Raw genomic sequence first — 27340 nt, 5'->3', positions numbered from 1 at the left:
CTACAAAGACTCCCAGGAATGTCTGAGTTAGCATTCATAAGAACCTCTCAGGGAAAAGCTTATACCAGCCAGATATATTCATGTCACAGGTGAGATGATCTAAGTCCCTGAAACTTGGTAGACATGGTATCTGGAAGTGTTGGCATGAGAGACTAACATGGAGGAGGTCACTGCCAGTGGATATAGTCAGGGGAGACTTCTTGGAGGAGGCAGGTATTTCTGACAAATCAAAAACTACCCTATTTGGATTGGCAGCAGAAGAGGAGGTGTTCTGGATAAAAGACCTTCAGGGGACACATAGGAAAGAATAACCATACTCTTTTCCAGGGTAGGGGGAGCTCAGAGTTTTGTTCTCTTCAGGAATTTGCCTCCAGAGAGGCACTTAATTTTAAGTTTTTATCAAAAAGTAATATAATCCTTTTATTAAACACTCAGGAATAAAAAAAGTTTCACTCACGATCTCAGCATCTTAACACAACTTTTAGTATTTTATTTTGCTTTTTTACTCCTATACATTTTTATTTTTATAGGGTTGTAACCAAAGAAATATAAGGAAATAGATCAGAATGCAGCTATCATAAGTGTTTTTCCATGTTGGCTGACTGTACTAATTATCATGGTAATGGTAAAATAACGTTCTGTTGGATGATTATACCATTATTTACTTATTTTTTTGAAAATTCGAGTTTTCTCTATTTATTTGCTATTACAAATAATGTTTTTCTTCCTGTGTGTGGCTTTTTCTATATTTTGGATCATTTCCTTAGGACAAACACTCCAAATTACAGTTACTAAATGAAGGGTCTGAATATTTTTATGGCCTTAAAGTAGTCTTTTGAAAAGCAAATCAGCAAAGTGAATTGATTTGTAGGGCTGGCAGCAACAAATGAGAGAGCCTCTTAAGCCTCACCGACATTAGTGATTTTAACTTAAAAAAAAATCCTGCTTTTGTAAGTGAAATAGGGTTTCTCGTTTTTTTTTTTATTTTTTATTTGCATTTCCCCACATTTGCTTGTAACCTCTTATTCCTTGTTTGCACTGCATATCCATGTTTTTGCCAGAAGCTCTAGTGCTCTTAGTGCAGAAAAATGGAAAAGAGGGGAGGAGCTTTAGCCACTGTTCCCAGCAACCAATATTTTGAAAATCATCATAGTATTTTAGTTTCAGGATAAATGTATGTAAGAGCCAAAGGAGGTAGTGAAACTAATAATAGCACTTCTAAGGGGAAACAGAAAAAAAGCCTAGAGGAATATTGGAATGTGTGCCTAAAATGCTGTGTTTAAAAAACAAACGTGAGCCTTACACCCATGTGCACCCTGCTCCTTGTGGTTGACTCGGGGAGGCCGGTTGCTCCGGGGCTCCACTCTGTGGTCTGAACGTCCCTGCAGGTAACCGGTGTCCCGGAAGACCAGATCCTAGTTGCCGTGTTCCCTGGTCTCCCCACTTCGGCAGAGCTCTTCATCCTTCCCCCCAAGAACTTGACGGAGAGGAGGAAAGGCAATGAAGAGGACCTGGAACAAGTAAGTGACAGAACACTTGGCCAGGACACCTGCCTGCCCCCCACAGTCTGAAGGCACACAGTGATCTTTCCAGCCATGAAGGGAGGGGAGCTTTCTCCCATAGGCCCAGCAGCCTGTGGGTCTGCACAGCCCCCAGGGCGGTGCCAGCAGCCAGCCTGGCCCAGAATTAGCGCGAGTGCACAGACTGGAACATTCAGTGCGCAAGAAGGGAAAGTGTCCCTGGCAGCACTCATTCCAACAGTTGGCATCCCTGCAAACTTACTCGGGTCTCCCGCCCGGTGACCTGGCCTGGGGGAGACGCAGGAGGGGGAGGGAGGAATTTGAGTTTCCTTTTCTATTTCTAGGAAAATGTGCTTCTTGTCCTTAAACATCCCGGTCAACCTAAGTTCTGCTTCAGGAGAGAAAATGAACTGCTTCTAACCATGTTTCTTTGGTGAGAGATGGATTGCTTCATCTTGCCTTGTCTAAGGCAGCAGCGTGTCCGAAGGGATGGTGATTTACTGTCCTCATCAAATGGGCGTGTGGCTCCTGTGATGGGCACACCATTCTTGAAGTGAAGGGGCCGGTTTTCCCTCACTAACCTACTGCCCCCGCCTTCCTGTGATGCTAAGTCAGGAGAAGTAAATGAAAGTGAGAATAGGGGGCACCCGGGTGGCTCAGTGGGTTAAGCGTCCAACTCTTGGTTCCAGCTCAGGTCATCATTTGTGAGATCGAGCCCTAGGTCGGGCTCTGCACTGACAATGCGGAGCCTGCTTAAGATTCTCTTTCTCTGCTCCCCACCCCGCTCATGCTCTCTCTCAAAAATAAATAATTTTTTAAAGTAAGAATGGGCTTCTAAACATCAGCACAAATCATGCATTTGCTCCCACCTGAGGACATCTTCTCTGTCCCTATACTACTCACCTGGCCATCCCCTCCTCCATACGGCCATCCACAGTCATCCTCCAGCTGCACAGATACCAGCACAGTCCATTTCTCTGGAAAATGCAGCAGATCCTTGCCTTGTAGGGCTGCATATCGAAGTTGGCCAGAAATAAATTCAGCTTCTCAAAGCATACATCACTTTTACAAGACCTCTTTATTCTGAAATAGCAAGTGGCATGTGTGAACTATATTTGGAAGCTACAATATCCATCCATTTAGATAAATAGGTAATTACGGTGATGAATAGCAGCTGTGATATTAAGGCGCGTACAGCCAGATAAGAGTTAGGGACAACAGCCCAAGTCGGCCTCGGCTTTCATGTGGGAATTACAGAGTGATTAAATCGATGTTATGTGTTCCGAGACTTGCTAGGGAAAAGTAAAGAGGAAAAATTATCCCATAAAAAGAAGGCAGCTTCTGCTTTGATGTCTGCCTTCAATTGTCTCCAAAAGAAAAAAAAATAGAGGAATGGGCTGGGGACATATATGCCTGCTTTAGTCCTGGCAGGGGTGTCTCTGCCCTGTGTGTGTTACTTCATTAGATTAAAGAACTAATAATGGGTTGATGTTCTTTCATTTCATAATAGGTTGTGCTATGGTGAATTAGAAAGGCATGGATGAACAAGCACTGAACCAGGAATTGAATGAGATATCCATGTCTGTTATCAACTGTAATTCACTAAGTAACTCTGGACATACTCTCTCTGTCTCACTCTCCTCTCCAGCCCAAGCAAATACCACCAACTACTTCCCTGGGCACAGAGGGCTCCCAAGGGCTGTGAGAACCAAATTGATGAAAATGTCCCAATATCCTGTCTTCTGATTGATTGTGGTCACTGTTTGCTTATTGACCCTGGTTTCTTACTCCACGAGGAAGCATTATTTCATTTCATATCTTCCTGTGAAACTCTCTCTCTCTCTCTCTCTCTCTCTCTCTCTTTCAGATTGTAGAGATGCTGTTTAATGCTCTAAACCAAAACTTGGTTCAGTTTGAGCTGAAGCCAGGGGTTCAAGTCATTGTGTATGTCACACAACTGACATTAGGTGAGTGCCTGCTGGAATCCAGGGGGAAATGGGAAGAAAAGGGAGGAGATAATCAGCAGACACTTCTCCACAAATCTCTGAAAATAGCTTTGAGGGCAGGGCTCTTTTGTGTAGTGATGGTTACAAGAAAGATTAATCACATCTTTCTTGGGGCTTCCTGTCAAGGTGGCAAGAAGACTTCATTAGAAGTGGCTTTGCTATTAAATCCCTGTATGACCTTGGGGAATACCTACAATGTTCTTAGGCTTTGACTTGGTTGGTTGGTTGGTTGATTGATTTTTAATCTGCCATAGTCAAAATTATATATAATCCTCAAGGTTTCTTAATTTCTATGATTCTCAAATTCCATGAATCTTGGTTGGGAGGTCAGATCAGGTAATGTAAAAAAAAAAAAAAACCCTTTGGTTTACATCTGGTAAGTCTAAGTTGATACAGAGACAAGCTCTAGTGATTGATTCGTAAAAGAAATTTGAAAAGGCATGTCCCATTCGGCATCCACTACTGGCTCTCTGGGAGAGCCTATTATAGCTCTTATTAATATAAGACTTTGCAGATGTGGAGGTTCCAGATGTGCCCACTCTGCAGTGTTTTAGCAAAAGGAGTATAGAGGAGGGGAATGGAACACTGCATCAGTTTTCAATTGAAGGTTCCCAATGGGCCACCCATCATTATGTCAACAGGCACTCAGGCTAAGAGAAAGAATATTCAAACCCTCCTTCTACTCCCCTTAGCTAGACACACATTGCTCACCTCATACCAAGAACAGTAAATGTCCCCAGGCAGAGTAGAAGAGTTGACTTGTCCCAAGAAGCTGTGATTGAGGATACTATTTTCATCATGGAAGCCAAGCTTCCCATGCCCGGATAGCACGCAGGGCAGGGCAGTTGGAGATTGGATATGAGGATGAACATCAGCTGGACTCCTTTCTCCAGTGGGATCTCCCTCCATGTGGTAGCTTCCAAGTGAGCCATCTTCTTTTTCCTCCTAGCTCCATTGGTGGACTCCAGTGCCGGGCACAGCAGCTCAGCCATGCTTATGCTCTTGTCAGTGGTGTTTGTCGGCCTGGCTGTATTTTTGATCTACAAGTTTAAAAGGTATGCTCTACTATCACTCAGTTTTGATACTGGGGCTAGATTCATGGGATCTGGTTCTTCCTATAACCAGAGTTCCTACACTAATCCTAAATATGTGAAATTGATTCTCTTTGAAGTTTTGTTTGTCACTGGGGGACAGCAGGAATGGTGGAGGGTCCAGGAAGGAATAAATGAGTTTAAGAATCTGAACTCTATCCAATTAACAGATATATAGAGTTAGGAAGGTAAGGGGTAGCCTATGAAATCAATTCTTTTTTTCTCTTCAAGAGAAGTGGAAAGATTTTTCAGACCTCACCTAAATTTCTTAAGTAAAGTCTTGGATATTCAGATATTTTCTGCCTCTTAACACCCATTGAGGGTGATTAAGCGGACAAAATGCAGCAGAAATCTGGTGCACACATGGACACACACACACATGCATGCACGCACACACACACGTGCTTTCTTACCTTGTGTTGCAGCCACCTGGTCTTTCTGTGTAAATTTGCATGCTAAAAATATTCAACCTTTACCCCTCTCCCTCTTTTTCCTGTGTCTGAAGGGCAATTGATCAGGCAAACCAAACTTCACATGTATTCAGATATTACTTTTGAAGGCCACAGGAGAGGTGACATAACAGGATACTTATTAAAACATGAACTTGAAATCAATAATGCTGTACCATTATTTGAATAGTATAATATTTCTACCAAGAGGTGTCCTGGTTAAGAGCATGAACTCTGAAAATCAGATAGACCCAAGTTTTACTTAGTATTTGTAGCCTTGAGCAATTGGATTTGCCTCCCTAAGCCTTAGTCTCTTTATCTGTAAAGTGGAGAAAACAACGATACTTAATAGGCTTGCTCTACAGTTGAAATGTAATAATATCGATAGCTGGTACATACTAAATAATCAAAAACGCTAACCTATGATAGATAACAGATAACATGCCTTCCAAAGGTCCCTTCTGTGTCACCAACTGGCGCATGGTCGGCTCGCAAAAGATTGTATCAGTGGCATAGAGAAGTGCTTCATAGAAATACTGGTTAAAGTGAAAACATCATTAATTATTCTGAAAGCAAAATTTAGTCCTGAGAGTCTTCCTGGCCCCTGAAGGTAATGCTTTTAGATTTTGAAAGAAATCAGCAGGAAAGGTGCTTGGCTCCACCCTTTCCCCCAACCCTCTTTAGCTGCTCTCTAGTGGATTCCTCAGGCTTAAAAACACCAGTTTTACTCAGTACACATCTCAGCAGGAATCCTTCAACACTGTCCTCCTTCTGAAGGAGGTTTACCTTCCTACCCAATTAATAGACCAGTATGTCCTCTTGGATCAAGACATGTCAACCCACCTGCCCATGTTTCCTTTGAAGAAGGGCACAAACCTTCATATCACAAGTAAAGAGCGGGGTGCCTGGGTGGCTCAGTCGGTTAAGCATCCGACTTCGGCTTAGGTCAAGATCCCGCAGTTCATGAGTTCAAGCCCCGTGTTGGGCTCTGTGCTGACAGCTCAGAGCCTGGAGCCTGCTTGGATTCTGTGTCTCCCTCTCTCTCTGCCCCTCCCCTGCTCTCTCTCTCTCTCTCTCTCTCAACAATAAACATAAAAAAAATTTTAAAAAGGAACAAGTAGAGAGCAAAGATCCCATATAGAAACAGACTAGTCAGGGAAACACCCATTTGTGGATGTACTTCACTTACATGCCCACTTTTATTCATCCAAGGATTTGATTATGGGGAAGCCTGATGTTTGCTAGAGCTGGAAGATCAACTAAACCAAATTTATCACCATCTGGCTTCTAGAGCTCCATGCTTGCTGAGGACAAGGGCCAGGTAGAAGTCCTGCAAAACGTATTTGTGTCAGGCATCTCCAAACTAAGGCAAGACATCTCATGACTTAGGAAGTTTTCTGTTCTCTTATAAATTCTACTAAACTCCCTAGACAGTCAGCTTATTAAAATAGGCATCTCTAAATGTGTACATTAGAATTCTTGAATCTCTGCCAGGTAATGACATCTCTGAATTACTCTACCTCTATAGTTCCCAAATATCAGCCAACTCTTTCTGTGTCCCTGACAGTGAATCATGAACCTAAAGCTACAGGAAGCAAACACCACTCAAACTGGATAAGCAGTAGGGTCAGTTAAGGTAACCAATCATCAGTTATCTTTTCTTTTCTAGCTACCTTTTCTGGAAGTTTGTTTCCCAATGCTCTAGCTCTTTGGCTGAAGGCCTGTTGGATTTTCTTTTATTTCTTTGGTCTCTTTTTCCCTCCACATCACCTGGAACTCCAGTGATGGCTGTATGGGAGGTGGCTGGCTTCCTATCAAGTAAAGGCCAGGTTCTTATCCGTTATTCCCAGAGGCTCCTTTGTTTCTTTAATTACTGTCCAATAGAACTTTTGGTATTAATGATTTAAATGCACCGTAACCTGTACTGTCCAATATGGTAACCACTAGTATGGCTGAGAAACTGAACTTTAAATTTTATTTAACTTTGATTAATTTAAACTTAAGTGTCTGCACCTGGTTTGCAAACATTGAGCACATCGAGAGAAAGGGCAGTTCTGTTTCTGTTTCCAGATCACTGGCCATGCTGAGTTTTCAGACACAAAACTTTCTCTGTGTAATCATCAGCATTAGCTCACCAAACCACCTTTTCATTCCACAGACATTTACTGAGGGTTCACTGTGTGCCAGGCAGTGAAAACAATCTCAGTGCCCCAAGTGGTCACTTACCAGGGGAAGGAGAAGACAGCTACCATCAGCCTCAAGCTTCCTTTAAATAAATATCACCCTGTTTCTCACATATGATCTTATTCTTGGGTAGCTGTTTTCTGAAGTTTTAGACAGTGTTTTAGACAGTAATTAGAAATCATTATGACCTGGCTTTTATTTTCTGAAAATTCTGCCTAATAAGACTTTCTTTCTATATGGTAAATCTGTTTTTTGTTTTTGTTTTTGTTTTTTTTTTCTGGTTATCCAAGAATACTTTTGAGCTTCTCCCACAGGCTCCTAACACTTACAGTTGGAGCAAACAAAAACTGAATTTTTTATGGGTGACTTGGGTTGATCCATCGTCCTTCTCTTATTAAAACCTATATGAATGTGGAGGCAAAGACATGCCCCTAAATCTCTTTATTGTTAACCTTTTTTACCTGCAAAAATGGGCCTCAGTCTGATATTCTCAACAGTCCTTGAAGTGCACGTGTTAAGAAATGAAAAACAATTTGACAATTTTTAAAAATTTTTTCTATGTTTATTTATTATTGAGAGACAGAGAGACACAGAGCATGAGCAGGGGAGGGTTAGAGAGAGGGGGGAGACACGGAATCCGAAATAGGATCCAGGCTCTGAGCTGTCAGCACAGAGCCCAACCCAGGGCTCGAACTCACAAACTGCGAGATCATGACCTGAGCCGAAATCGGTCGCCTAACTGACTGAGCCACCCAGGCGCCCCTGACAGTTTTTTTTAAATGTGCCCATTATGACATAAAATTCTTTCCATCCGTCTGTTGAAAATGTTGAAAAAAATCTGCCTGTTGTTTAGGGATTGCAAGAAAGTGAACATTCTTTATAAGGGAAAATTTTTCCAAATCCTCGCTGGTATCACTAGGAATGCAGGAAAAGGGGAGGCAGTGAACTCTGGCTGCAGCTCTGAAGTCCGCAAACTTGTGTGATGAGGAATAGTGTGACCGCCTCCAGCACCTAATAAATATTACAGTTGATCCCAGCGTTCATGAGTAATATGTACTTTTATGATTAGAAGAAATCTAAGTTGTTAGCTGCATGTCTATTTAGATAAGAAGAAAGTAAGGGCCAGCATGAATTTTTAATTATATGTATTTAGAGAGCCTGTGGTTTGCTGCCTCACATAGAATCTATTTATTTCAGGTTCTTGTAAATTATGTTAAGCTGGGTTAGACCAGTAGGAATCACAAGAACACCTCTCTTAATGTATGTAAAACAACCATGGAGGAAATGAGAATTGAATGAAAAGGAGTGGTAGAAACCACCCATGTTTCATCCCCATTTTTGGATCTTTTCTAACAAATTAGCTACAAGTAAATCTTATTAAATGCCCAGACTCTACCTCATTGGGGTTGGAGTGGGGAAGGGAATACAGAAGCTTGAAAATACCGCTGCTTGGTACCAGGGCAACAGAGTGATTCTCCTTTAGAAAGGCACAGAACATTCTAGATTGGGATGGGCGCCTGATGCCTTAAGTTTTAATAATATCATTGCCAGGGATCAGCTTCGTGAAATGTCTGGACTTTAATCCAATCTCCCCGTCATTCAATGGGTTATGAGGGGTCTCTTCTAGATATAATATTCCAAGGTGAAAATGTGGTTTTTTTTTTTTTTTTGAGAACATAATATATGAAGGTAGAAAGAGTACATGCTTTGAGGTCATCTGTTCATTCATTTAACAAATACTTCCTGAAGATAAACCATGTGCCAAGCACTGTGCTAAGTTGTGTGTGTAGCCGTGAAGACAGAGAACATAGACCCAGAACGCATGGGACTTTTAGGCAATGGAGACAAAGACAGAAAACGAGTTGGCAAAGTTGACTATTCCACCACCCTAAACCCAGGACCCTATCCATTTCTTTCATAAACACTATCCCATAATTATATCCTTTTAACAGGAGAGGTTGGGTGGTCAGGAGAGGCCTCTCAGAGCCAAGTTCTGCAGGGCAGAAAGGACACACCATCATGAGAAGAATAGAAGGAGGAGTGTTCTAGAGGGAACAGCTGGTTCAAAGTGCCCACGGTGGGGACCAGTTTGATGTCCTAGATTCTTATACTTCACAGTTTGGGGCTCAGAGCAGCAGCCTCAGAATCTCCTGGGAGCTTGGCAGAAATGCAGAATTTCACCCCATCGCATACAGACCTATAGAGTCACAAATGCATTTTAGCAAGAACTCGGGTGATAAAAAGTACATTAAAGTTGGAGAAGCCCTGGCTTAGAGGAATTCAGAGGAGGCCACAGGACTGGAACACAGTGGGTCAGGGGATAATGGAGATGGGTCAGGAGATGAATCCAAGAAGATTTCAATCTGAACCAGCCGCTCTTCCAACCTCAAGTCTTTCTGCCTGGCTTCCAAACCTACAACCTTTGTGACTTTGAAGGAAGTTATTTCGCTTCTCTTAATCCTCTCCACAATCCTGAAAGGAAGCTATTGTTATTCCCATCAAGCAGATGAGGAAACTGACTGTCCAACTGTTTAAGATATTTGGCCCATGGATGGTGTTCTGAATATGGTAGCAATGGCTGGAAGCCTTTTCTCTCTTGGCTACTCATAAAGAAACCAATGTAAATTGATGCAGTAGATGCAACCTTAGAAAAAAGCTGTCTTTTCACTGTGGTAGAACCTTCTGAGTCTCAAAGTCCAGCTCCTTGAAAAGATTCATGGCAGATAAGTACGTTAAGGGTTTTAGTGCAACCTGATCAACAGCATTGCCCTTCTGTTTACACCTGTTTTGTTTTGTTTTTGTTTTTGTTTTTGTTTTTGTTTTTTGGGGTTTTTTTGACCCCAGAAGAAGGTGCAGCCCTCACGGAGTTCTGCGGTTTACATCTTCACTGGGCCATCTGCTCTCTGGCCTTCTGCTTCTTGGCCTTCTGGCTGCAGTGTCGGCATGACCAGCCCCTTTCCCTGACATGGGCCTGTCCTATAAATAGCTTCTTCCTCCCCCTTATGACCCAGGATCTCCCAGTTGCCCAAGTTTGGCGTACCCTGTGATCATAATCTGATTTTTGTAGGAAAATCCCCTGGATTAACATCTATGCTCAAGTCCAACACGACAAGGAGCAGGAGATGATTGGGTCAGTGAGCCAAAGTGAAAACGCCCCCAAAATCACACTCAGTGACTTCACCGAGCCTGAGGAACTGCTGGACAAAGAGCTGGACACCCGGGTCATAGGTATGTGTGCTGGTACCACCAAGCTCCTGTGTCCTCTGTCCTCCAAACCCGAGGTCAGCTGGCTCGTGTGGCCTGTCCCTCAGCTAGTACCAGACTGGAGCAGGGTGGGAAACAGCTGGCTACAGAAACATACTCATGTTTTAAAATTTGTCTGCCACCTCTGGCCACATGAAATTGGTAGATTTTTTTTTCCCCCTTAAAAGTAGACCAGGATAGAAAGTGCTGGGGTTGGAGTAGGGGAGGGATAAGGCCACCTATGCATTACTGTTGGGATTTGTCTTTCTTTCTCTGAAGCAAAAGTGGATGTCGTAATTCATAACCACATGAATATTGGCTCTGGTATCAGAGGGCCCTGGGTGCATTTTCTTGCTTTATCAATCTGCTTGCTCTGTGACCCCTCTGTACCTCACATTCCTCATCTGTGAAATGGGAATAATTGTACCTACCTTCCAAAATTGTTGTGATAATGAAATGATGGTGTATCATTAGCACAGTGCCTGCCACATAGTACGTGTTCAGTGCACGTTGACTATGACCGTTGTCATTAGTGGCGTGGAAGAGGGCAAGGCATTGCTCCTACCTTGCGTGCTGATGTGGGAGATAGCACACCTTCACATAGACGGCATAAGCCAATGAGCTAGTAGGATAGCCTGTCCAGGTGTCCTTTTTAATAAATACATAGTAGGTACCTGTTCAAGGTGGCTTGGTATTTGGCAGTAAATAAAACAGACACAGGTTCCTGCCCTTGTGAAATTGACATCCTCTCTCCTTCTGTGTTCTCTTCCCCGCAGGAGGCATTGCCACCATTGCAAACAGCGAAAGCACAAAGGAGATCCCCAACTGCACTAGTGTTTAATATCCACAAGTCACGTGGTCAACCATCTTTCTGACCTTATTTTTGATGATTACTATTACTCTTGTTATGGAAAAATGAAAATGGCTTTTTTACCTTTTGTTTACCAAGGGCCCCTTCATAAAGAGCAGGCAGATGCTTATTAGCTGTGGGAGGCAAAGGCGTTCTTAGCTGATTAAAATGAGACAAAAAGAATAAATGGCCGTATTTGTGCGGAGGGCAAAGGATGCATCTTCCCGTGGCCTCCTCGGCTTTACTCTGCCGCTGACAGTGTGAGGACTCTTTTTACTGTGGTCTCCTTTGTCGTTTATTTGTTTTTGGGGTTTTTTGTTTTTGTTTTTGTTAAGTTGGGTTGGCTTTTCATTAACCTCCCATGTCCTGCTTCCCACCCCCACAATCACCAACACCCTCCCCCCACCCCCAGCACACACCCCTAGAACACAAACCATTCCCCAGTTAGATCTGCAGGAGGTGGGTTGGTGGGGAGTGAAAGTAGCTGCAGAAAGCGTGCACATCTTTACGAAAGAGGCCCTGCCTCGTGCATGTCGATAGCGAGGCTACAGGTGGCTTCTTGTATATAATTACAGTGTAAATAGCTTTTTATTTCCTAAGAAATAATTTAATGTTTAGTAAAAAAGAAAACCGAAAAAAGAAAGATGCGTGTGTTGGCTTATGCACTCACCGTCCGAGCTGACCAACCCCCAGGCCTGCTAGATGTGTTGGGTTCTGGATGCTTTCCAGTTGTCTGTCACACTTAACTCTTGAATCTCTGTGTCCATGCATAGCTGGTTTCTACCTATGTATATAAAGGGGGGGAGGGCGGGACGGGGAGGGCTTCTTTGGGACAATTAGTAAAGGAAGGACTAGAGTGACATCCTAGAACAACGAGGGTCTTTCTGTTCCATCAGTGACGTGGAAGAAGTTGCACGATGAAGCCCACCAGAGACTTCTAACTGAGACCCAGGTGGGGAAACAAGGCTTCCCCTCCAAAAGGAAAGCATTGAGGGTACTTACCAGCCGGAGAAGGTGGTTTTCCCTGAAGAAGCTAGGCCACAGATCTAAGAGGAACAGTCTTTGTGCTTTCTGGTCAGATTCCATGGAAATGTATAATGCTTATGGAGAATTCCTGGGCTACTTTTAGCTCAGAAAAGCCCCTGAGCACTAGGTTAGGCCTAGCGAGCGCGTCTTGCCACAGGAGTCCAAGAGGCTGGGAGGGATGTGGCATTTGTGGCATCATGAGTCCATGTAAGCCCTGCAGGCCAAATAGGGGGCTAGCCTTTAATGATATTAGTCAAAGATGATTTTAGCAAAGCTGTGCTATTTGCTTGTCAGATGTACACAACTTCCTTAAAGTCAAATGTCTGCCTTCAGTTCCCTTAAGATAGTTCTTGCCTCTGGGGCGAGTGGCTTTCAAAGCCAGCTTCTCCTTTCCAGCACCCCTGCCCCTTCATGCATTCATACACACTACTTCTTTTCCGTAGGGTCACTTTAAGCCATGCCGTAAGCATTGTTTTCTTTTCGGGCTCAGCCTGAGTCTACTTGTTTTAAAAAATGATATACTGTATATATACACGAGGAAAGGCCGGAGTTTGTACCTGTTAATTTTTGTGAGCTATTGTTCACATTCTTCTCTGTGAGACCCCGAGAGAATGTGACCTAGAGAGATCTGACTGGCTACAGCATAGATGAGGATAAGGAGCGTTTCTAAAGATCCTGCTTTTTTGTTTCAAGGGTTAAATGGGGCAGACAATTGCAATACTTGTACTAAATACTGGAATACAAATGCATGAGTCATGTCTATATATACAGTATATGTATATATACTGTTCTTGATTTTATTGTTCCATTTGAATATTTCTACTGTAAAAAAAAAAGACAGTGGTTTTGAAATTGTTGAAAATAAATGTATTTTTGTACATCAAAGCTACATACTTGGCTGACATTTTTCTCTTTGGGCAGTTCTCATTATTGTTATCAGTCAACTGTTCCTGCACCAATGCTACATGGCCAGACAAAACAAACAAAAACAAATAGCTTACAACACAGATATTTATGTTTTATTCGTGAATCTCCAGGTTGCCTGTGGTTTGACTGAACTCAGTTGGGACGGCCTGATCTCTCCTGAACTGGTTCAGATGCAGGCTTCAGTTTGGTCCAGGTCGTCTTCATGCGTTGTCATCTTCTGAGACCAGAAGCTACCCATGGCATGGCATTTCATGGTGGATTACAGAAATCCAAGTGAGGCCAGCAGAATACTCTATGCCTCTAAGGCCTTGGCTCAAAATGGTCACTCTCTTTACCATCATCTACATTCTGTTGTCTAAAGAAAACCGCATAGCCACGTCCAGCATCAGTGGCCAGAAACAGTCTCTGCCTCCTCTGGTGTAAGGCACCACTAAGTCACATGGCAAAGGTGTGGGTATATAATTTCAATCTAGGGGAGGGCACAAAGAATTGAGAACAGTAGTTAACAACAGTTCAATCTACCATACTTCTTCATTTTCTATGGTCCTGTGGGGAACTTTCATTAGATGGCCCGTTTCCAAGTTTCGATCCCAATATTTGTGGCCAGGACTTCTGAGCAGAAGGCTTGGTAACCACAAGGCCTTTGAGGCTGGCATCAGATCCCAGTGGGTGGTAGATAGAACTCCAACTCGGGCCTTGAAGATTTTAGCAGAGGAAATGAGAAGGAACCAAGAAGATGTATTTTCTTTATTATTATTATTATTATTATTATTTTAACCTTTTTATTTTTTTAAGTTTTTTAAAAAATTTATTTGAGAAAGAGAAAGAGAATGATCAGGGGAGGGGCAGAGAAAGAGGAAGAGAGAGAATCCCAAGCAGGATCCACACTATCAGTGTGGAGTCTGATGTGGGGCCCGTTCCCATGACCCGCAAGATCACGACCTGAGCCAAAACTGAGTCAGATGCTTAACTGACTGAGCCACCCAGGCACCCCTATTTTAACCTTTTTTAATGCTGTTTGATGCATCAAACCAGCAATATATCTTCTGTCCACTGCTGAGTAAGGAATTTGGAGGGATGAATGAGTGGCTCTTCCCTAACATTAGTACTTAGGTGAGCTAAGTACTTACAATAAGGGCTGTAAGTTAGATGTTTTAATTATTTTTTTAGTGTTCAAAATAGGTAATAAATTTCCACGGATCCCAGAAGCCAAGGAAACCCTAAAACTTTGGTCAATAATTTGTTCCTATATTTTGGATACTAGCTGACCATTCCAGAATCTTATTTTTTGTAACTCAAATGAAAGATGTAGGATGAAACAAAGGTACTTTTCTTTTGATTGGCGAATGTATTTAAAAATTATTATTCTTGGCATCACATGAGTTATGCTCACCTTTTAAAAAATTCATACTGTCGGAGTAACTTCTTCAATGGGGGATGCCATTTATAGTGCCTCTAAAAGAAATAATGAAGTGTTTTTTGGTCTAACTAGTGGCTCATAATATAAGGTGCCTATACATCTTTAAGGTATTTTTAATAGTTTTAAGCTTCCCCAGTAGTGTAAAGTGTCTAATATCCTTATCCCACGTCAAAAGTGATTTTTCTAAATGAAGTCGTTTTTGCTTTCCAAGGGGATCTGAATTCTTCCCATATTAATTTATGTTGGGGTTGATAAAACTCCACCAGATTAAGAAAGGATGACAGTGAAATCAAGTGGTAAAACAGAATGAGTCATTTGGTTCATTTGGGCTAAGCCCTGCTAGGAATATAGCCTGTGCAACCAGCACATGGGCCTGCCAGATTTCTCCTAGCAGACAGCCAAAGGCAGATGGCGGAGAATGTGATTGGCTTTGTAGCTATTTCTATGCGGGGTTTCTCACAAGTGGTGGGGACACTCTTTGCACCAGAATTGTCTTCTCTCAGGAGATTTGAAACCTGATAAGCCTGCAGAAGTGCTCAGGCTGGAGCCTGGAGTTTCTGAGGATTCTCCTGTCTGTTGAAGTTTGAGAATAACTGCTCTGTCTGCCACTAAAATAGCTCAGGGAGAGTTACTGGGGAAAAGTCACCTCCCTTGGTTCCTGTTACCATGATACAAGGCACCTTAATCTGCAGAAGTGAGAACCACTTCCAAATTGGCTCATTTCCTCCTGGGCGACAGCTGCAGCTCCGAGAGAGTCACCCAATTGAGTTATCTGGGACAAAAAAACACACTGCGAGTCAAGGTGGTGATGGATTGGACGTTGGAAAGAATATTAAGACAGGAATTAGGAGATCTCTGACTTTCAGCAAGTCATTCTGGACCATGATTTCTTATTTGTAAAAGGAGAACACTTTATGGCCTGCCTCACTGGCTACTTCTGATTTACAGAGGTGTGAAGAACACATTGCCAATTCCAAAGTTGATAGATGACTAGTACGGGCGTACTTAGGAAAACTCTCTTCTGTAGGGGGATAAACTGAGAGAGGAAAGTGACTTCCCTATGGTTATATAACAAGTTAGTGTGGAGCTGGAGACAGAACCCATGTCTTCTTTATAACGGGGCAGTGTTCTTTCCACCACATCCCTTCCTGACAAAAGCAAACTTGGTTGAACTGCACATGACTGAGCTTCAGTGGAAAGCCTAAGGGTTATGCCAATATGGCTCCTGTATTTATAGTGTCCAGAATGGTTTAGCATCTAACTTCCCAAGTGTGTTCATCATTTAGTGGCTCACAGCGCTCCACTTGTCATTGCCCTCCTGACCCACTTGTTTAGCAGCCCATGGCCTGATGCCCTCCCTTGCTTCCCTCACTGGACTGAAATACGGCTACTCAATAGACAGCTGCCAGGCCCCAGCTTCACATGCTATGCTGCTTGCCTTTTAAAGCAGTTGGCCTTGTTCAGAGGGAAGAAGGCCAGAGAGCAAACATAAGCAATGGGAATGCCTCATCCTGACACACACACCAGACCCTGCCAAATTCTCGTCTACTCCAACATTACTGCCAAGGGGGACCAGATGTAGCCCAATTACCTCCAGAGTACTGCGTCTTGATGTCCCTTAAACTTAGTTTAATTACCATTAACTTTACAGTAGCAGAGTTCCCTTTAAAATGCTCTTCGCCTCTGTGTTCTTAGACCATGTATCATGATGAGATATAGGTTCATTCAGAGCGGAATCAATGGCACGTTGTATACAAAAATGGGAGGAGAACCTCAGCTAGAGTTCAATTTATTCAGAAACTAAAAAGTCTCAATAAAACTCCATTACTTTTTCATTGTCTGAGGCCCAGAGGGATATAATCACATAATCAGGTTCCAATTTCCCTATCTATAAATTGACAATAATGACATCTGTCTACCTCACAATGTTGGAACCCAGATCAAATGAGATAATTTGGGTAAAAACAGACAAAATAACTGGGGCTTGACAAATAATGAATTGAACCTGAGAGGCCTGAGTTCTTTTGTGCTGGGTCTCCTTTCTCTGTCCTCCCTGCCCTCCAGTTGTAAAAACTATCTGACCACTTACCTACTCTCACCTAGGGCTGTACTTTCAGGGAAAGAATCAGAATTACCTGGGGAGATATACCATCCCCCTCCATTACCCCTCAGAAGGAAGAGAATTTTGGTAAAAATCAGCTATTTATACCTGATGCCAAAAGTCACAGCTACTTTTATTGCTTGTTTAAAAATATATAACTTATCTAATTTTCCTTGTGAGACAGGGACCACGGGAACGAGCCCCAAGTGAAAAATATTATGCACCTGGGGCACGTTCTATTGGCTGTTATTGTCAAAACGCTTCTACAGAGCAGAACCAGGATGCGGCTCCAAATACAAGCCAGACTTAAAGGACCGTAGCTCCAAAAATCACTAATCAGCCGCCGGTGTTGCCTGCCAATATCAGCCAGTCAGGACAAGACCCTTCCAACCAATCAGGATGAGGTGTTTGTTTGTTTGTTTTTCTTTTCCACTTAATTAGCGTAATGGACCGGAACGGGAACTTGGACAGGGACTTTCTCTCTATAAGCAGGACCTTCCACTGCATTTGGGGAGGTTGATCTAAGTGTTCATTCTTGCTGTGTCTCCTGTCACCTGGAGCTGTAGCTCCAGTAAAGCCTTTCCTATATCTTTGATTTTGGGGTCTGGCCTTGCTGCTATTACTGTGGGCCCAAGAACCTGATTCTGATAACACTTGGACTATATAAAAGTTGCGAGAAATGGATACTTCCAATCAGGGTGGCTAAAATGCCTCATAAAATTAACAACTAGAGGCTGCTGTGTTCTGAAATACGCTCTTCCCAAATGTGTTGACACTCAGGGTTCAAAACAGTTCGGCCTTGCTTGTTTATGTTTTTTTGGCTTCAGAATTTATAAGTAACTTGCTTCTTGTTTATTCTCCCTTCTCGTACAAAGCTTTTGTGAGGATGCGTGCAATTCAGGTCCTGAGGTCCCTCAAAGCTCCTCTGAGGCTCACTGACATGAGTTCCTTCATCACCATACCTTGAAAAATAATCAGAGAAAACAATTATTTGTAAAAATACACATTTTCTATATCCACAGGTACCAAGGACACCTTTCTTGCCTTCAACCCTGGTCACAGCTCAAAGAGAGCTCTTTCAGAGAGGGAGCTCAAGATGCAGATTCTTTACAAAATGTCACCAAAGACAGAGGAAAATAGATGATGACAGGCACACGTGCTGTCTGTCATTACGGCTCAGTATCTGGGGAACAGCACTGTTTGCAGCCACTAGAAATGCACCAGATAAAGTGGGGCCTTTAGTGATTTGCTCCTGGGAAAGTATGCGGTCTAGTCCCTGAAGAACAGAGACTTCTTAAGATGAAATGTCTGTGCCCAAAGTGTCCCATGAGCTGAAGGCTGCTAGACTCCAGGAATTTCTCACCACTAAGCAGGCCCCACTTCTTCCTAAAGCCTCTCCCAGAAGCCTCTTCTTATGATGCAAAGTCCTTTGTTGCTTCTCCCTTGCAGAGGGTTATTGCTGTCAGCATTCCAGGAACTGGTTGCAATTAAGAGTATGTCCAAGCATGGTGGATGGAAAGAGAAAGGAGGCCACACAGAAGCAACAGAGAACAGAATTGTTTTTCTTGTCACTAATCTATCTTCCTTGGTTTCTGGGCAGAATCACCTGGGAAGCACTTAATTGTCTCCATAAACACACACCTGGTCCTTGGAGCGCCAGAATGGTTTTCTTGCACTGACCTTCCAAAATCTTATGGTTCAATTAGAGAATTTCTGGGCTTCTTCCATTGGCAGCTGGGACACTTTGTGGGAGGGGCAGTGAGGGAGGAAGAGGAGAGAAATGAGCCTAGAGAAATAAAGTTAATCTTTGTCAATTACAAAGCTTTACTTGACACATTCTCATTTCAACCTGTCAATTTCAGATTCTCCTCTGTGAGGGGAAAATGCAGATGCTCCCCAGATTTCTAATCTATTTATAATAGTAACAAGACAACTCTAGGCAGTGTGTGCTCATCATGAGCTAATCATCCTCTGCTATGCCTTGTGCCTCCTAATTAGTGGCATGTTGGTTGCCTACTGATCAAGTTGGAGCCTCATCCAGGCAGCAGGGAGGGAAGGTAGGGGGAGAAAGAACTCTGAGCCCAATGGAGCTTAGATCTTGGCAGACTTTCTAACAACAGGTGGGCTTCACACCTTGCCTTGAAATGCATCCCTGTTAAAGAAGCAGCCACCACTACCATGGGTGCTAACAGAAATATGGCATGGGTGCTAACAGAAATATGGCAGGTTTCCAAACACGTGTCTCTCTCTGCCTAAGAGCTCTCCTAGCAAGATGCTGTCCTTCCAAAACCTCTTGGCTTAATGATACAGACACAGCAAGTGACATCGGGGACAAGAAAATAAATAATTAAATGTGCATCTGTAGATGATAATGGGGCAGATCCCTTTTGTTCATTCTTCATTTAAAAAGTATTTATTAAGCTCTATAGCTAATAGTCTCTTAGGATTGCTGGAGGGGAGGTGGGGGGGGACGGGCTATGTGGGTGATGGCTGTTAAGGAGGCACTTGTTATGATCAGCACTGGGTATTACATGTAACTGATGAATCACTGAATTCTGAAACCAATAGTACTCTGTATGTTAACTAACTAGAATTTAAATAAAAACTTTAAAAAAAATAAATAAAAAGTATTTATTGAGAACTTGCTTTCCACCAGACTCTTTTTGGATACAGAGAATAATGATCAGAACACACTTAATAGAGGGTGACCATATCATTTTACACAGTTGGGGGTGAATGGAGCACTATTCATAATTACTCTGGGAAAACAAGCATGACGCGGGACTGTCTCAAGCAAACCAGGATGTGTGGTTGCCCTAACTTAAAATTCAGAGGGCCGTCACTTCTCCCGGCTAATTCAAGCAAAAAGGAATCGAAGGAGAGGCGATCAGAAGCCCACAGAATCAACTCAAGTTTGAGGAACAAACCTTGGAAAGAGGCAGGAGCTAGGGCAGCTTTGGAGGGATGGGGATCAAGAAGTACAGGGATGTTTTCTGGGTAGATTGTATCTCACCAGGGGTCTGTCTCCTCAGGAGGGAATGAACTCTAATTATCTCTCCTATCTTCATGTTACTGAAAATTCAAAGTTTCAGATAAATTTCCCAGTTGGTAAAGTGTGGGTCACATGCTCACTGCATGATACATGGACTGAATTGTGGTCATCCTAAAATTCATAGGTTGAAGCCCTAACATCTAGCACCTCAGAATGTGACCCTATTAGGAAAGAGGGCCTTTAAAGAAGTGATTACAGCGTGTTACACTGAGGCTGCTACAGCGAGGCTCTTAGGGTGAATACAAATCCAATCTGATTAATATCCTTTTAAGAAGAAATGACTCACGCAGTTACAGAGAGGAGACCACGTGAAGACACAGGAGTAGGCAGTCATCTGTAAGTCAAGAAGATGGGCCTCAGAAGAATCCAACAGAGCTGACCCCTTGACCTCTGACTTCTAGCCTCCACAGTTATGATAAAATACATTTCTGTTGTCTAAGCCACCTCACCTGTGGTACTTGTTACAACAGCCTTCCAAAACTAAAGGTGAGGAAAACTATCTGGGGAAATAAACCTGTAAGGATTGCTCTGGCTTTTGAAGTAAGATTTAGAGGCATTTGGATTTACTACCCTGTTGGGAGTCCCTACACGAGGAGACAAGTCCTCCCTCCTCCACCACCAGTGAACAGAAGTGAGTGGTAATGAAGGCAGAATGGATAGTGGACAGAGGACAAGCTTTCAAGTCATTTTTTTTTTTAATTTCTTTAATGTTTATTTAGTTTTGAGACAGAGAGAGACAGAGCATGAATGGGGGAGGGTCAGAGAGAGAGGGAGACACAGAATCCGAAACAGGATCCAGGCTCTGAGCAGTCAGCACAGAGCCCGACGCGGGGCTCGAACTCACGGACCATGAGATCATGACCTGAGCCGAAGTCAGACGCTCAACTGACTGAGCCACCCAGGTGCCCCTCAAGTCATTTTAAAAATCACGATTCTTTCAATATTTATTGAGCATAAACCAAGAAACGAAGTACCTGGTGCTATAGGTGGTGAAATTTGAGATAAGAATTTGTGGCCCATGTCCTGTCCTGGTGGAACTTATAATTTAAGGAGAAGTCTTGTGAGTATTTATTCATTTTTTAAATCATGCTTTGGGGGATGGGGAGACAAAGTACTTGGATCATTTCTAGAAAGGTAACAGAGAGGTGGAGTTACCCTGTTGGAGTTACCCTCCTACTCTGTTGGAGTTACCCAACAGAGAGATGGGCCCCCACCCCGCCCCACCCAGAGGAAAGGTGGTGACCAGAAGGACAGACTGTTAAAGGAAAGGACACTTACAAATGTTGGGGCTTACACTTTTCTTTCCACCTAGAATCTTCCTTTCCCTTCTCTCCTGGCACAGTCCTAGAACCCTGAATGTGGAGGAAGTGGCAGAACTAGAGGATGAGTAGGAACAGGGGAATGGTGAGAAATGGACTCTGAAAACAAGCATAAAATAAATTTAAAAAATCAAAGATTTGGTGGGAATGCAAGCTGGTGCAGCCACTCTGGAAAAGAGTATGGAGGTTCCTCAAAAAACTAAAAATAGAACTACCCTACGACCCAGCAATTGCATGGGCATTTATCCACGGGATACAGGTGTGCTATTTCAAAGTGACACATGCACCCCCATGTTTATAGCAGCACTATTGACAATAGCCAAAGTATGGAAAGAGCCCAAATGTCCATCGATGGATGAATGGATAAAGAAGATGTGGGGTTTGTGTGTGTGTGTGTGTGTGTGTGTGTGTATATGTATATGTATATGTATATGTATATATGTGTGTATATATGTATATATATACAGTGGATTATTACTTGGCAATCAAAAAGAATGAAATCTTGCCATTTGCAACTACGTGGATTGAACTAGAGGGTATTATGCTAAGTGAAATTAGAGAAAGACAAAAATCATATGACTTCACTCATATGAGGACTTTAAGAGACAAAACACATGAATATAAGGGAAGGGAAACAAAAATAATATAAAAACAGGGAGGGGGAGAAAACAGAAGAGACCATAAACATGGAGAACAAACTGAGGGTTACTGGAGGGAGGATGGGAGGGGGGATGGGCTAAATGGGTAAGGGGCTCTAAGGAATCTACTTCTGAAATCATTGTTGCACTATATGCTAACTAATTTGGATGTAAATTTTTAAAAAATTAAATTAAAAAAGTCATTAAAAAAATCAGAGATTTGGATTTACAAAAAATGTCGACCTTCTAATCTGCATACAACAAAGTTTGTATTTTCCGTGTTATTCCAAATTTTTTATGATGAGTATATGTTCATTTCATAAAGACAAAAAAAAAAAAAAAGAAAGAAGAAAGTAAGAATCACATCAAATGTCCATAATGGTTTTCCAGATGTAGCAGGTTTTGCGGTACTTCATTCAAGTTCTTTTAAATAAACTTTAAAAAAAATTGTAATGAGATTGTTCTGTTATACTGATTATTAAGCATAGTTAAAATAAGAACATCCATAGGTCAAAGATGGACAATAACTTCAAAAGAGACTGTGGTAGCATAATATCTGCTAGAGAATGGTTTATTGGTCTTTATAAATGGAAAAAGAAACTGTAATTACTTAGGTCTTTCACAATGAGTATTAAAGATACAGGAAATCATTACTCAAGATTCTTGGCAAAGGAAATGGAGATTGTGTTGCTCTCTGCTACTCTTTATTTCTTTCACAAAAGTGGAGAAACTTCTCTGCTTAGCAGTTTTACTGGCAATGTCCCATCCATAAGTAATTTGTTGTTGTTAATAAATGTTGGAACAAAACACCACCAATTAAGGTTTTAAGTGGTTATCAGACGTGGCAAAAGATTGTGCATGAACTGTGAGATGAAGAAGTTAGCTTGAGGAAGGCATTGCCTGCTTCTGGAAAACATGCTAAACAGAAGGGAAACTAGGACCCGGTTTCTTGCCTAAGCTTTAGGACCCACCTGATGCTCTGAGACGGGGGAATAGCTAAAGGTTCCGAACTGGAATTCTGGAAGCCACAGGCCTGGATGAGATCACCTGTGGAAGACATGAAATGGAAGGTGAGCAGGTTCAAACTAACGCCTCCAGCTTGGGGAAAGAGCATGTTCTACAAATGTTTTTCTGTTTACAGTATATGCTTTTTATGAGTGTTTATCGATGTCTCATGCAAACTTCCTGCCTTTGAATGGAGTCTCTCCCACTCAGCTCTCAGAATTAAGGGCTCACTTCCCATCCCAGACTCATCTAGGGAACCGCCTCCACCTGTGGAGGCAGGCTCACCATGTTGTCACAGGGATTTTGCATTTGAAGAGCTATGGACCCGGGTTCAGTGGCAGCTTCTGCATTTATTAGCTGTGTGGTCTTGGGTAAGTCTCTAACCTCCCTAAACATCATTTTCTCTCGTATTCTTATGAGGAAAGTAAAATGCTAAATAGAAAACATCTAGAGCATCACAGGTTCACCATAAAGGAGCATTCCCTCTGCCCCCAACTTTCCTCTGTGCTTCCCTAGGACACCTGCGTGGCAAAGGGAGGTGACTCCTCACCAGGACAGAAACAGGGGAAGGCTCAGACCGTCCCCATCCCTCCAAAGCGTGTTCCTCGTCCCCCTAGGCCATGTGTGCTCTACTCTAACAAGCCCAGTGCTGCCTCTCCTCTCTTCTAAACCATCCCCACCATCCCATGAATGTTCTTACACCTGTTCTTTTGTCAAGTCTCAGAGAAGAGGCTAGATACTAAGTTTGTAGGAGCAAAATGAGGCTGGGACGGTGCAGGAGACAAGTAGCCAGGCCCAGACCAGGCTACTGGGCTGTTGGTTGATGAACGCCACATTGCTAAACTCAGCCACGCTTGCCAGCTGAACAGCTCTTTTTCTTTATAACAAATCCGAGACCAAGGAGGTCCTTCTGAGAGCCTATCATTAGCTTCGTTATTATGGTGATTATCAACAATGTGCCAATTTTCCTGCATCTTTTAAGATCTTTCAATTACTACATGCTGAGTTCTTCCTCCCCTTCTTTTCCCTGGTCTCTCCACCCACCCTCTTCCTACCCCGAGTGCCCCAATTTCTTTTCTTTCCTCCTCCCGAATTCTTTTCCCTGTAAGAGAAAGGCAGTGGCAGGGATGGAAGTTCAGCAGGATTTGGAATCTCTCTGACTAAGGGGCAAAAAATATTTGTATATTATTCACCGCCCTCCAAGTTATTCATCAGAAGTCTCATTTTTCACTAAAGTCTTTTCCTTACCTGAAAGCCACTGACATGAATATATATCATGAAGTTAAAAAGATCGAATTACACTTCGCAAGCTACCGCTAAGATTCATGGAGGTTCAAAGCCAGCTAGTCCCTGGGTGTACCAAGCTGCGGCATTTTACGTTTGTTTTGTTTTGTTTTGTTTCTTCTTTCTCAGTGAACACACGCTAACAGGGTTTGTCTCTTCATTGTGATATGGGAAGGATTGAAAATATACTCTGTATCACTTGATGAAAGACCTTTGCCAAAAAGGAGAACAGCTTTGTCATTTGAACATATTTCCCAGGGGCCCTGAGATGTGTTTAAGCCTGGTGTAATGGGATGTTTCTGAGCGGTGATGCTGGCGCACAGGCCAAAGACAGAAGCTTCTGTGTGGGGTCACTGGCCCCAGGAGAGTATGGAAGCCTCCATATGTGAGTGGAGATTAGAATGCAGGTTGATATGCTCGTGCCCTGGTAGCTGAAGTACCTGGGTTGGGGGCAGTCTGGTGGTTCATCCATCTACATTGTTGTTACTAAGAGGGTTCCCGAGGCTTAGCACCTAACAGGCTGCAGTCTCCTAGAGCCACAAACCAGGTGGCTAAAAACCACAGAAATTTTTTCCTTCATAGTTCTAGGGCCAGAGGTTCAAAATCAAGGTGTCAGTAGCACTGGTTCCTCCTGAAAGACCTAGTGAAGACTCGTATCCCACCTCTCTCCTAGACTCTGGTGGCTGCTGTTCATCCTTGGCTTATAGCTCTGTCACTCTGACCCCGGCTTCCAACTTCCTATGGCTCCTCTGTGTGCTCTCTCCCCACATTTTTCCTTCATTTTAGAGAGAGAACGTGAGCGAAGGAGTGGCGCAGAAGAAGAGAGAATCTCAAGTAAGCTCTATGCTCAGCATGGAGCCCAGTGCAGGGCTGGATCCCACGATGCTGGGATCATGACCCAAGCTGAAATAAAGAATCAGTTGCTTAACTGACTGAGCCACCCAGGCGCCCCTCTCCTTATTTCGTAAAGGATATGTGTCATATCCTTTAAATATGTCACATTTAGGGGGTACACCCAGTTCATCCAAGATGATCTCATCCAAAGATCCTTAATTATATCCAGGAAGATCCCTTTTCCAAGTAAGAAACCCGTCACATTCACAGGTTCTGAGTGGGTGTATCTTTTGGAGGGCCATCAGTTCAGCTCATACCATAGGCATATTCCTGAAAAAAAGATAAAGATTTAGGCAAAGAAATTAAAGTTGGGATCATCATCCAGCTAAGGTGATCCACCTTAGCTCTCAGCATCCGAGGCCAAGCCCCATGATCCTTCCCATCAAAGTTTACCAGGCCAGTGGTCCAGGTTTTTGCTCTCTAAAGTGAATCTGGGTTGTCTGCTATGACTTTGTTGCTCTGGTCTGCATTTTATAAGCTATTACTATTATTGGACACCATAACTTTTATAAGTCCTTTAATCCCATAAGCCTCATGGTCTGTTATCAACAAGACAGTTCCCATTAATACCTGCACCCCCACTTGTGTCTGAAGGGGGAGAGACTGACCCAATTGCTCAGATTCTAGGATACAAATCAGGCCTCCTTGGCTACTTGTCGGGGTCACTGTGCCACTATAATATGGCCATCCTGCAGAAAAAAAAAGAGTTTTCTTTTCTTGCATTCTTGCAGCTTTCTGTATTTTCATGAAATGGAATGAGCCATACTATCCTGGGATTTCACTGGAGCTTGAAGGAGAAGGGAGAGGCCTCATCAGTGTCTAGGCTGGGCCACATGTAACATTCAGATTTCTCAAAACATTCTACATTAGAGTTTGTGGCCCAGGTCTTAGGAACAAGAAGGTGGTGATTTGTTTTCCTTTGTCTTTTTCCTTGAGCCCCTGGGGTAGGAGTGTTTAAGAGTGGGGCATTTGAATACTTGGACCTCACCTAAGCCATCTTAATTCTATAAAATCCTACCCTGACTTGATAGAAACTGCATATTCAGTTTAAAGGGCTTTGTTCCTCTTCATCTGATCATGGAAAGCAATTTCATGCAGCTCTCCACAGTCTGGAGCCAGTTTTTCAGGAGTTAACACTTCAGAAACCACAGCTGATTTACAAGCTGGCAAAGGATGTGCAGTGGGTACGTGGAGGGACTATGTGAGATGCCCGAGAACACAGACAGCCTTCAGAGATGGAGGGACCCTCTTTCTAACATACGCACACAGGCCAACATTGCTTGTGCAGATCCAGCCCCTTGCCAGAAGGACCCACACGCTCTACTCCAGATGCACCCTGGGTCGTTCTAGTTTCTGGACTACCTGAGCCTGGAAGGCCTTTGTCCCTTGATCATCTAAATCCTAACCACCATAGAAGAGGCTCAGCACCGATGTAACCTCTCAACAAGGCTCCCTGATGAGGCCAGCTCAATTCCACTCATCTGCCCCTGCTTCCCGTGGCACTTGCTCCGCTCCACCTCCTGCATGCTTGCTGTCACTGTTTGACTTTTCTCACCTTTAACCATGAGAGCTAAGAGACAGATGTAGCAGAAAGCACACAGAACTTGAAGGCAGATGTCCTAGATTCTAGTTCCAACTCTTCTCGTATTATCTGGCTTCTCGAGGCTAGTAATTCAGTCTATCCGCACACATTTCCTCCTCTGTGAAATAGGAGTCAGTATTGAAGAGAAATTGTGTTTGCCCTGCCTATCTTATCAGGTCATTGTGTGTATCAAATGAGACACCCCATCCTGTAATGAATTTAATATACTGGCTCAGAGCTGCCACCACGATGAGTTGAGTTGGAAGGCAATTTCCTGGCTTTTCCCTACACCTGTATTTGCTCGTCTTTGCCTGCAGCAGTGCACCCGGCACCGGCGTCTGTGAGTGTTGGCTGCTAACGTCTCACAGCTGCTCCTGCCCCAGAGGGATCCTCGTTTCTCCTGGACGCAACACTCTGACCCCACTCCTTGATGGGCCACGTCTGTGGTATCATTTATGCTGTTGAGCCCCTTGGGGTTCAAGGCAAAATGAAACTTAACCTGAAACTACATCCTCGCTCGACTCTTGTTCCCTTTTCATCCTTTTTCCTTCCTACCCTTAGATTTCACCCTCTTAATAGGTTACCTGCCCCAAGTCTCTGTCTCAGGCTCTCCTTCTCGGAAAGCCAACCGAAGACACCATCCTATGGTGGTCAGATCACAAAACAAGACATCCCCATTCCTGTGATTGAAAGTGTCCACACAGATAAAAGATATGTAGGACAGCTACACTTTCTTCGATATAATATCT

The 27340-nt window shown here is 43.1% G+C and overlaps 1 protein-coding gene across 1 annotated transcript in view; it reads left to right on the top strand.

Moving 5' to 3' along the window:
* The window catches only part of SORCS3 (sortilin related VPS10 domain containing receptor 3), a 414417-nt gene extending 401239 nt beyond the window's left edge, over window positions 1–13178 (top strand). Inside the window, exons 23-27 of the mRNA XM_032595155.1 lie at window positions 1389–1520; window positions 3388–3487; window positions 4476–4581; window positions 10318–10478; window positions 11270–13178. Of these exons, the coding sequence (XP_032451046.1) occupies window positions 1389–1520; window positions 3388–3487; window positions 4476–4581; window positions 10318–10478; window positions 11270–11334 (564 nt within the window). The 3' untranslated portion in view covers window positions 11335–13178. The remainder of the gene's footprint in view (window positions 1–1388; window positions 1521–3387; window positions 3488–4475; window positions 4582–10317; window positions 10479–11269) is intronic.
* Window positions 13179–27340: the final 14162 nt, after the last annotated feature.

This window comes from Lynx canadensis, chromosome D2 (assembly GCF_007474595.2).
Source record: "Lynx canadensis isolate LIC74 chromosome D2, mLynCan4.pri.v2, whole genome shotgun sequence".
Taxonomy (NCBI): Eukaryota; Metazoa; Chordata; class Mammalia; order Carnivora; family Felidae; genus Lynx; species Lynx canadensis.
Note: the sequence above shows the minus strand (reverse complement) of the source record. Positions and strands in the feature narration are given on the sequence as shown.